Source organism: Ruditapes philippinarum, unplaced genomic scaffold (genome assembly GCF_026571515.1).
Source record: "Ruditapes philippinarum isolate M1 unplaced genomic scaffold, ASM2657151v2 ctg495_1_1_1_1, whole genome shotgun sequence".
NCBI classification, from domain to species: Eukaryota; Metazoa; Mollusca; class Bivalvia; order Venerida; family Veneridae; genus Ruditapes; species Ruditapes philippinarum.
This window is the reverse complement of record NW_026859038.1, coordinates 7,447-19,347: the sequence shown is the minus strand read 5'-3', so window position 1 is coordinate 19,347 and position 11,901 is coordinate 7,447. Positions and strand designations below refer to the sequence as shown.

Genomic DNA, 11,901 nt, shown 5'->3' with positions numbered 1-11,901 from the left:
TTTTTGGGTTTTCCAGATTTATTTTCCTTATTAATGTACAATAAATTATCGTTTTCCGCCAACTCTTGGAGCCTTGGGTTGTACCTGTTTAGCAGCTTTCTGTTTAGGCTGGCTCTTTGCTGCGGTGGCCTAAAATAGACACAAGATTGTGATTAAACAATGAATGCAAATAGTTATTGTCATCTTAAAATGTGCTTAAACTCTAGTATTATTCTTACCCTTTAATAAATATCAGTAACTGATATGATTCCAAATAATAAAAGCATCAAAGCTCATCATTTGTTAGACACTGCAGCATTTTCATATTTTCACAAAGTGTAACTCCTCTTCATATTATACTCAAATTTTTGTTATTAAATGTATCCAAAAATGATAAAACTACAATGTCAAAAACATTGAGCATTTGCTGCTTTACATTCTTTCTTTTGTAGGTACTAACTTAAAATTATCATTTGCGGCCAGAGAGGGCACCTCATTATAACAGTAAGCTTCCTCACACAAAATAACTACATCAATGATAGGATAGGAACAATTTTTGGTCTTGATTTGAAGCAAGTGGCACCTTCTAAGTTGAACTGTTAATGCCATACGAAAACTTTCAAGCAAAAACAATAAAGACTGCAAAAAAATCTCTGTTTTGTTCACATAATGTTTGAGCATGATTTTTTTGCCATCAGTAAAAAATTAGTGCAGTATTAAATTGTGACACAGTAGAAAGATCTTACCCTCTGTGATTTCTTCTGGGCGTCCTTGGCTTTCTGTTTCTCTTTAGCAGCTCTGTAAATAGTAGTAACAATATTTCAATGTTACTTCCTAATTACTTTAAAGCATTTAAATCTTTCCAAACCATAACATATATTACACCTAATAAAGACATTTAATTATATAATTGTTAAGTGATAATAATAATAATCATAATTTTAAAACATTTTCAAGAAAATACTTTTACAGCAGGGCCATCCTTAAAAAAATGTTTGTTTGCAGTAACCCGACCCAGAATTTTCAAGGTGGGTAGGTAGGTCGATTTTTTTTTTTTTATTGAACTGTACTCCCAAATAAACATGGAATTTCAAAATGCTGGACAATATATGCTTTGATAATCTGGTAACAATTAACAAATTGATAACTGAATTCTAATTTAATAAGACCTACATTTCATTTCTTCTATTAACCTTTAAAAGAATGAAAACAAAGCACAAGGCATAATTGTTTGATTGAAAAAAAAATTTTTTTATCCAGACCATGAAAAAAAAATTTGAGTAGGGGCAAATTTTGTGAGTCGGTCACGTTACTGCAAACAAACATTTTTTTAAGGATGGCCCAGACAACAGGTTACTCTGCTAAAAATTTATTTAAATAGCTTCATTTTTACAATACTGAGAACTGAAAATTAAAACAATTCTGTGATCAAGAGACAAATTCAAATTTCGAGAATGGTTGGGGAAAATAATACAGCCTAGAAAAATGTTATCTAAATACACTTGATTGGTTATTTTGGTGTAAGAATAAAACTGGTCTCTTTATGGTATAAAATTTTCTCTCTATAGGATATTTGCATGCCATTTGAAGCATTCAATTTCTTATAATTTTGTTTTGCAGTTTCAAAGGTCCAGAACAAAAGCTTATTTAGACTTTTACATGTATGTGTAGTGAATTCAGCTGGCTATTTTAAGCTGGTCAAGATTAGAGTTAATAAGGTAAACAAAAACAGTTAAAAATTGACTCTTGTAAACCAATAATTTGTATTAACTATACAACATGAAAAAATTTAGGCTGATCTTGTCTTCTTTAAATAACAAGGTTTTGTTTTGGTCTCATGTATTTATTTCTACAGATACCATGTTTCAGGCAGGTTCTACTAGACAATCTGGCGGAATATCATTACTACATCTATATAAGGATATATTTTGAATGGTACCTGATAGCCTGTTCTCTCTGAGCTTTCCTCACTTCTGGCTTCTGGTTGCGCTTTGCGAGGATATCATTAAGAGTGGCGCCAGTGATTGCTCTCTGGAACTTTGTTGTTCTACGTGTCCTCTTCTTAGAAATCTCCTCTGACTGACCTTTCTTGTACTTCCTTCTGTACAACACTGTCCAGTTAATTTTACGAGGATTCCTCTTCATCAAATGAGAACTCTCAGATTTTGAGTTGATAAACTGGAAAACCTGAAATAACAAAAATAACTAGATCGTTTATATCTGGTATATGTATAAGTTTTATATTTAAGTGGTATCACATTAAGATCTGATTTAAGAAAATGTCACAAGATCAGAAAAATGTGCAGCCCGACAGGGACTCAAACCTTGAACCCCCGGCACAATGTTTCACAGCCGTGATTTTTCTCACTTTAATTGGAAGAGGCCTTAGCCACTTAATTTTGGGAAAAATCATTGCTAAAATTGCTAATTTGGGAAGTAAAAAAGTAGGTTTACAGTACTGGACACGCGAAACCCGCAAAAGTCGCGTTATGCCGCGAGTGTAGTCTATGTCGCGACGGGACACTACGCGGTAAAACATCGCCGCATGCAAGTTCGCCGAATTTCATGGCGGTTCACGAAAAAATCGCCGCGATGTATCGCCGTAATTTACGGCGAATCTTCAGCAATAATTGTATTAGAAAGTACTACTTGGTCATTCCCGTGGTCTTTAATTTTGAAAACTTTAAAAAAATCTTGTAAATGTCATGTATATTTATAAATATTTAGCATTTGAACATGTACAGCGTATACATTTTGTATACTAAAACAAAGCAATCAGGTGCTGGTGAAAATTAGTTAACAATAAAACGAGATTGAAATTACAAAAGGTAATTGGTACTACATGTACATCAAAGACACACAATAACAAATTGTCCAATTGTTATTTTGATAATAGTACAAATGTAATTAAAATCCATTGTTTACTTTCGCACATATTCTATTTTTAGAACAATGCAAAGCGACATTTAGCACCGATTCACAGGTGTAACTAATTATTACGTCTAATACGCTAATTATGATTGTTGAAAATTGTAAAACATGCAATAAAACATTTCTGGTAGCAGAGGGGATTCTGTCATAAAATTGACTGAAAAAATAAATTTTTGGAAGCTGTGGTCCTTTCATATGCATTATTGTTTTGATAACAGACACAAGTATTGCACAATATCTTCAAGATCATAAAAATGTAAACAAGAAACATGGCAATGCCATGAAACCAGGTTTTCAATTATCACCATTGTAGATAAATATGTTGTATTTGAAATACAAATACAAGCAACAAACAATGTAACTATGTGCAATGTAAAACATGAATAATGTAGGAGGAATTGCCACTGAAGAAGTGTTCACTATAATATTATGTATAAGGAAAAAAACAAAGGGCCATAATTAGGTCAAAAACTATCCAATCACAAAGCCCCGACAATATGTGCCAGGGTGCTTGATGACAAAGCTTCTGTGAAAGTTTGAACAAAATCCGTTGAGAAATGTAGGACGAGTTCAGCACAGAAGAATTTGTTCACTATAATTATATTGGTAATTCTGTATAATGAAAAACAAGTTACAAAGTAGACATGAAATAATATATCATATCTTTTTTAAATTACCTCCAAAGATGATATGACCTTTGACTGCCAAATCAAGTTAAAATCATGTAAACAGGATTTTCAATGTTAATGTCACTGTGACCTTGACCTTGGAGCCAGCCATGCGGAACATGCGTTCTGCACGTCATCTTGATGTGGTAAACATTTGTCTGAAGTTTCATCAAAATTCTTCAAAGGGTTGAAGAGTTACAGAGCGGACAGGATTTTCAATGTTAATGTCACTGTGACCTTGACCTTGGAGCCAGCCATGCGGAACATGCGTTCTGCACGTCATCTTGATGTGGTAAACATTTGTCTGAAGTTTCATCAAAATTCTTCAAAGGGTTGAAGAGTTACAGAGCGGACAGGATTTTCAATGTTAATGTCACTGTGACCTTGACCTTGGAGCCAGCCATGCGGAACATGCGTTCTGCTGTGACCTTGACCTTGGAGCCAGCCATGCGGAACATGCGTTCTGCACGTCATCTTGATGTGGTAAACATTTGTCTGAAGTTTCATCAAAATTCTTCAAAGGGTTGAAGAGTTACAGAGCGGACAGGATTTTCAATGTTAATGTCACTGTGACCTTGACCTTGGAGCCAGCCATGCGGAACATGCGTTCTGCACGTCATCTTGATGTGGTAAACATTTGTCTGAAGTTTCATCAAAATTCTTCAAAGGGTTGAAGAGTTACAGAGCGGACAGGATTTTCAATGTTAATGTCACTGTGACCTTGACCTTGGAGCCAGCCATGCGGAACATGCGTTCTGCACGTCATCTTGATGTGGTAAACATTTGTCTGAAGTTTCATCAAAATTCTTCAAAGGGTTGAAGAGTTACAGAGCGGACACAATTTCGTTTGACGCCCGCCCATCCGCCCGCCATACCCCAATCTAATAACCAGGATTTTCAAAATTGAAAACCTGGTTAATAAAATATCACAATCAAAATGCACTTACGATTAATAATATGTCAATAATTGACACAATCAATATCCAACATTTCTTTTTACTTGAGCAATAATCAAACATGTGTAATCATTCCTTGACAAAAAGAAATGACAGTTTTTTTCTGATAAATAAAAATGAGGTGGAAGTCAATCGAGTGTCGGCATTTCTTTGATGATTCGGCAACAACTACAGGTGTGTAAACATCAAAGATTCACGGATTCTTCAGAAGAGCCGACCAGTCATTTGTCAGAGGTCATTTCGTGTGTAAATTTTGTATTTATTATTTAACAATGGAAACATTATATTCCTTTTATTTATGGATGCTTCTTTTTGCGCGAGTGTTTTTGTGTCTTTTAGGGCTATGAAATTTCAACAATCGGCGATAATTTTGGGTAACTAACAATTAAATATTTTAACATTTTTAAAACAGGGGTGCAAATATCCGCCATTCAGAAATTATAGGAAACAAATCTTGCGTGTGTTATTTTTTACAGACGTGTAATAAATTGAGTAATGATCACCCGAAAGAACGAAATGTCCCGGTGATCCACTAACTCTTCCAGGTCGTACGGGAATATTTACGCAGGATTAGTTTATCACATCGGTAATTTGACCATGCTTGAATTTATGTCTTATGTACTAACGTTTTCAATATGGGGATACATTTAGAAATGAACAAGTTAATGTCGTATCAAATATGTATCTTTTTATGTAACTAAATATCTTTTTACACATATATTATATTTATATCTCTACTTTGAACTCAATATGTATCCCCCCTAAAAAATATTTTTACATGTGTACATGTACACTATTTACCTGCCGATGGAGCCGCATACTTGTACTGCGTCGCATTTATACATTGAGGTCATGATTCCGCCATTCACGGAAAGTTTTTAACGGTGTTATTTGATTTCGCCGTGGTTATTTATATTTGCTGTTGGCATTAAAGATAAATAGAAAAAGGGCATTTTAGCAAATTACAAGATTTTCTTGATACAACTTCATGTAGATCTACTAATTAATTTTCGTACTTGTACATGTATATCTGGTTTCAAGTTCACAGAGTACAATTATAAATAGATCTACATTTATTATACAAATGAACATGTATTATTCCCCGCGAATCACGGCAAATGTTCACGGCAAAATCGCCGCGAGTTGAATTCGCGGCAATTGTCTCAAGTTGCCGCGAATTCGCTCGCGTTATAAAGCATGAGAGTTCGCCGCGAATACGCAAATTGTGCGGGTTTCGCGTGTCCAGTACTGTAAGTTCAAATTTTTGGGAAAACTGCATGCTTTTAAAGAAAATTTCAATTGGGAAAAGGCCTTTTATCGGACTCTGTAATATAAGCAGGAAAATCATTGCGCGGAACTACTGATAACTTTGACCAATGTAAACATTGCTCACATGGAAATGGGCCATGCATCGTGTGGAATGTTTTAAAGGTTACCTGGTGTATAACAGTGTAATTTTACAAACTATATAAACAGGTCTAGTATATTATCAGATTAGTGTATGATACAACAAGGAGTGTGTGGTGCATCAACTGATGTATTTGATGATATACTATCCAGGGTTATTTTGGACAACATATTATCATAATTATTATAGATTTACTATACAGAGTTAAATTAAAATAATTAAAACTAGAAATGTGTCCATAGGACACGGATGCCCCCACACGCCACTGTTCTGTCAATCTTATGACTCTAGGTCAAATATTTTTTGGACTACATGTGCCACAAGTTGAAAACTAAAAATCAACAAAGGGCCATAATTCTGTTAAATTTGGTCGCAGCAAAAAATTCCTTCCTTTACTACCATCTACACATTAAGGTTGTTAATCCCTGGAAGTTTAAGCAAAATCTGCCATCCGGTTTAAGAGGAGTTGCATTCACAAAATTTCAACATAGTATATAATGAAAAAATAAAAAAAGGGCCATAATTCTGTTAAATTTGGTTGCAGCAAAAATTCCTTTCTTTATTGCCATCTACACATTAAGGTTGTTCATTCCTGGAAGTTTAAGCAAAATCTGCTATCCGGTTTAAGAGGAGTTGCATTCACAAAATTTCTACATAGTATATAGTGAAAAAATCAACAAAGGGCCATAAATCTGTAAAATTTGGTCGCAGCGAAAATTCCTTCCTTTACAACCATCTACACCTGAAGGTTGTTCATCCCTGTAAGTTTAAGCAAAATCTGCCATCCGGTTTAAGAGGAGTTGCGTTCACAAAATTTCTACATAGTATATAGTGAAAAAATCAACAAAGGGCCATAATTCTGTTAAAATTGGTCGCAGCAAAAAATCCTTCCTTTACTACCATCTATACATAAAGGTTGTTCATCCCTGTAAGTTTAAGCAAATTCTGCCATATAGTTTAAGAGGAGTTGCGTTCACAAAAATTCTACATAGTATCTAGTGAAAAAATCAACAAAGGGCCATAATTCTGTTAAATTTGGTCGCAGCAAAAATTCCTTCCTTTACTACCATCTACACATTAAGGTTGTTCATCCCTGTAAGTTTAAGCAAAATCTGCCATCCGGTTTAAGAGGAGTTGCGTTCACAAGATTTCGGGACGTACGGACGGACGGACTGACGGACGGACGTACTGACGGACGGACGGACAAGTGCAACGCTATATGCTCCCACATTGTGGGGGCATAAAAATACACTATGCTCAGCTTTTGGTAAAATACTTTTACTGTACAACTTTATTGAAATGTGCACTGTTTATTTGATTGGGTTTTACGTCACCACGACACAGTATTGACCATATGGTGATGTTCCAGCTTTACAGGTGGAGGATTATTTCAGGCACAAACGGGCATCTGAGTAGAACCACCGATGTTCTGTAAGCCAGCTGGATAGCTTTATCGCATGGAATAATACAAAGTCCCTGTCAGAATTCGAACCCACAGTGGTGAGAGGCAAGTGGTTTGAAGTCCACGACACCTCAATATACGACTTAAACTACTCAGCCATGGACACCCCAAATGTGCACTGTGTGACGGCTATAAAATTGTTTATTGACCGTATAAAGAACAAGAATATAAAAGGATTTAAACATGATTTTTCAAATACATGTGTCAGTTAAACTATTTGGTAAAAAGGTAATTCCTTTTTACTTTTGTTCATGAACAACTCAAAATTAATGTGTTTAAACATGTTTTATTGTTGCTTGCTGAATGTGCTATGTGTTTATGAGCATTAGCGAATAAAAATAATTTGCGATTTGATGTTGATTAACTTGATTGGTAGTCAGACTATTCTCTCCCTTTAACCAGTTCCTCCCCTGACGTTTCCTCCCTGACGGTTCTCTCCCTATTTTGGGGGAGAACCGTCTGCATATTTGCAAATAAGCAGACAGTTCCTCCCCATTTTTATTAATACATTATTATTGAAGTATTTAGATGTTTAATAAATGGATAAGTTTATTATTAAATTATAATATTAATTGATATAAATTAGATAAAAAAAATTATTTGAGTATTTAGATGTTTAATACATGGGCATGTGTATGATTAATTGATATAGATAAATAAAAAAAATATTTTAAGCATATTAGTATATTATTCTGATTTTTTTTTATTAGGTCTAGCGTATACTTTTTAATGTGTTTAATTTACTTGATTGGTATAATGATTCGATATCTATTATTGGGTGAGGTTTTTTTGTTTGTTTTTTTAATAAATAAGAAAAAAAATTATAAGAAAAAATGATTTATAAATTTTAATTGCTAAATTGCATACTTTTGTGTAATGAAGAAAGGAATTCAATACACATGTGTGTTCAGTTTGCTGTTAGAGATAATTAAGGTGTTTATTAATTCATTATTCAAAAATCAAGGTGTAATCTAATGATTAAAATAACTGTAACTAGAACTGCCACTACCTTGGCGTGAATACCCCCGCATACCACTTTGTCAGAATCAACAGTGGCCATTTAGAGCTCAAGGACAACCTCCCTGCCAAATCTGAGGTTACTAAGCCAGTGCATTGCTAAGTTATGTATTCTACAAGCTTCAAATGTGAAAATGTCAAAATCAATACATTGCGGACAGGACATTCTTTAGCAATTGAGAAGAAAAGCTTTTTTTGTCAAGGTCCCTGTGACCTTGACCTTTGACCCAGTGACCTCAAAGTCAATAGGGGTCACCTTATAGTCATAATCAACATCCATGCCAAATATGAAGACTGTGGGTCAAAGGAATCTAAAGTTATTGGGCAGACAAACTTTTTGAAGTCAAAGTCCCTGTGACCTTGACCTTTGACCTGGTGACCTCAAAATCAATAGGGGTCATCTACTAATCATGACTAACCTCCATGCCAAACATGAAGACTGTGGGTCAAAGGAATCTTAAGTTATAGGGCGGACAAGCTTTTTGAAGTCAAGGCCCCTGTGACCTTGACCTTTGACCTGGCGACCTCAAAATCAATAGGGGTCATCTACTAATCATGACTAACCTCCATGCCAAATATGACGACTGTAGGTCAAAGGAATCTTAAGTTATTGGGCGGACAAGCTTTTTGAAGTCAAGGCCCCTGTGACCTTGACCTTTAACCTGGTGACCTCAAAATCAATAGGGGTCATCTACTAATCATGACTAACCTCCATGCCAAATATGAAGACTGTAGGTCAAAGGAATCTTAAGTTATTGGGCGGACAAGCTTTTTGAAGTCAAGGCCCCTGTGACCTTGACCTAGTGACCTCAAAATTAATAGGGGTCATCTACTAATCATGACTAACCTCCATGCCAAATATGAAGACTAAGGGTCAAAGATATCTTAATTTATTGGGCGGACAAGAAAAAACCGACGGACGGCCGGACGGACAAGCTGATTCCAGTATACCCCCCTTACAACTTTGTTGTGCGGGGGTATAAAAAGGTGTTGATAAACAAATATTTAAATTAGTTATTTGGTAATATATATTGTTTCATGTTAATGACTACATGTTCTTTAATCAATTTTGTATAAAAGTAAATGTGAATTTATATTATTTCATTTGTGTGATTGCATACCAGTTGTTGCTTATTTATTTTCTATAACATACTTGTTACCACCTTATTCGCTATTTAACAAACTAATGAATATCACTAGACCTACTCATAATTACAGGTGTATGTATATCAATCACTGTTCAATAATCTTAACCTCTCACAATGAAGGTGTTAATAGGATTAAAATATCTGAAAAAGGTGTTAAATGTACAAACACTTTTCAGAATCAAATAAACACTTTACTTAATATCAAATACATTCTTTTAATAATCTTCAAAAAATATTATTAGATTAAGTCAAAACTTATAAATGATAACTAACAAATAAAAATTGGGGGAGAACTGTCTGCATATTTCAAATTTGGGAGAGAACCGTCAGGGGAGGAAATGGTTTGGGAGAGAACCGTCAGGGAGAGGAACTGGCAAGGGAGAGAATAGTCTGTCATTCAACTTGATTAAGTAAAAATCATAGGCACTCGGTTCCAAAACCTTCTATGATTTTAATTTATTTTAAAAAAAAATTCATATCATGTATATAAAATACTACAAGGTTTCGCAGCCGCCATGTTTTATCGCAACGGAAGTGCATTGACTGGTGTACAATTTAGAAAAAAAATACTGACTCCCGAGTCACATATTAAAGCATATTGTTGATGCGGGTACCACGGCGAAATAGTCAATAATTGTGGTACCCGTATTAGCCAATAGTCTCTATTCATCGAATCGGGAACTAGTGTTTTTTAATGAAAATTGTACACCAGTCAACGTACTTCCGTTGCGTTAAAACATGGCGGCTGCGAAACCTTGTAGTATTTTATAAACATGACATGATTTTTTTTTTTAATAAATTAAAATCATAGAAGGTTTTGGAACCGAGTGCCTATGGTAAAAATATCTCCTAGCAATGTCATATGTTCCTTGTTTCACTTTGGTATAGACATAGATTCTATTAGACAAAAATTGACAATGATTTACATGGCAAATGCACAATTTGCATGAAAACCACAATTTAGTTGTGTAGAGTATAAATGTCTGTAAAAGAATAGGTTTTTTCTTTAATTTTATAAAATTGTGTAAATTTCACCGAGACAGTTGTCTTCGGCCGTTTATAATTAGAAATAACTAAATACAGGTTACATGAAAACATTCTATATTTCTTGTAATACTTAAAGCTTTATATTTATTCCAATATGTAACGAGGGATAAGAATGTAAAATAATTACCCTTCCATCGGTCTTGACAACTTTTTTGCCGTGACCAGGGTAGATTTTGAACCCACTGAACGAACACAGTTCGATCCTGAAAAGAAATAATATATGGAATATAAAGGGTGTATAATAAACTATGACTATTCATTGTTTCTGCTAAATTCATTTAAAACTGAATCAGATGAGGGGAGATTTTATTGAAATTTCACAACAATAACATACTTCATCTTGAAACCGGAAATGGAAAAGAACAGGATAAATTAATATAAGGTCGAAATGAAAATTTCATCGTAATCGGACAATTCATCCATCCATATTTTTCAGGAAGTCCTTAATATTTTTACCTATTTTATCTATTGAAATAATTTTCATAACCAATACTACCAAATACCATTTCGTTCGTTGAAGGAAATTTTTCATAGATTACCAGAGTACAGCTGAGTTCCTAATAGGTTTAAAGATAGCGTAGTTGCAAGTTTTATTTGATGAGTTTTTCACCAAGAAGACTTACATAGCCTAGACAATGGACTAGAAGCGGACGTCATAATGGTGGACATGAATTACAAAGACCCTTGGCAAAGTAGATCATCAAAAGTTAACAAACTAAAAAATGTGGGCGTCACAATCAAGTTTTATTCTGGCCCATTAAAAGTACTAAACATAAACTGCCAATCAGTCATTAGAAAGAAAACCTCGTTGGAATTTATTTGAGAAAATATTGGAGCAAACATCGTCATCGGAACTGAATCATGGCTTACAGCTTATCAACAAAGTAATGAGTTTTTCCCCGACTGGTATAACGTTTTCAGACGGGACAGAAATAAAGGGAAGGGAGGCAGCGTCTTTATATTCGTTGACAAGATGCTCCAGTGTTTTGTTCCGGAAGAAATCAACACCGGTGACTGAGAGATGTTGTTGGTACAAATATCTGTTCCCGACGCGAACAACATCTATGTTGGAGCATTCTACCGACCACCTAACATGGACCAACCAGAACATCTCTCTCACCTTGATACAAGTCTGTCCAGAACCTCTGATGGGGTTCAGGTGAATTTAACATCGAAGATATCGACTGGGAGAACAACAGTGTGATTCCATCTGCTACAAGGGGTTCTCTCTGCCAATAATAACTTGACATTGCCAATGGCAGATTCATAGAACAACAATTAAGTG

The 11,901-nt window shown here is 34.7% G+C and overlaps 1 protein-coding gene across 1 annotated transcript; it reads right to left on the bottom strand.

The window, feature by feature from the left end:
• Window positions 1-11,014, bottom strand: LOC132754963 (large ribosomal subunit protein eL24-like). Its single transcript, XM_060745717.1, has 5 exons — window positions 10,951-11,014; window positions 10,744-10,819; window positions 1,919-2,166; window positions 726-777; window positions 1-129 (listed from the first exon to the last, which is right to left on the bottom strand). Exons 1-5 carry the CDS (start codon window positions 10,953-10,955, stop codon window positions 46-48), a joined length of 465 nt encoding a protein of 154 aa, XP_060601700.1. The 5' UTR covers window positions 10,956-11,014; the 3' UTR covers window positions 1-45.
• Between the last annotated feature and the right edge of the window lie 887 nt (window positions 11,015-11,901).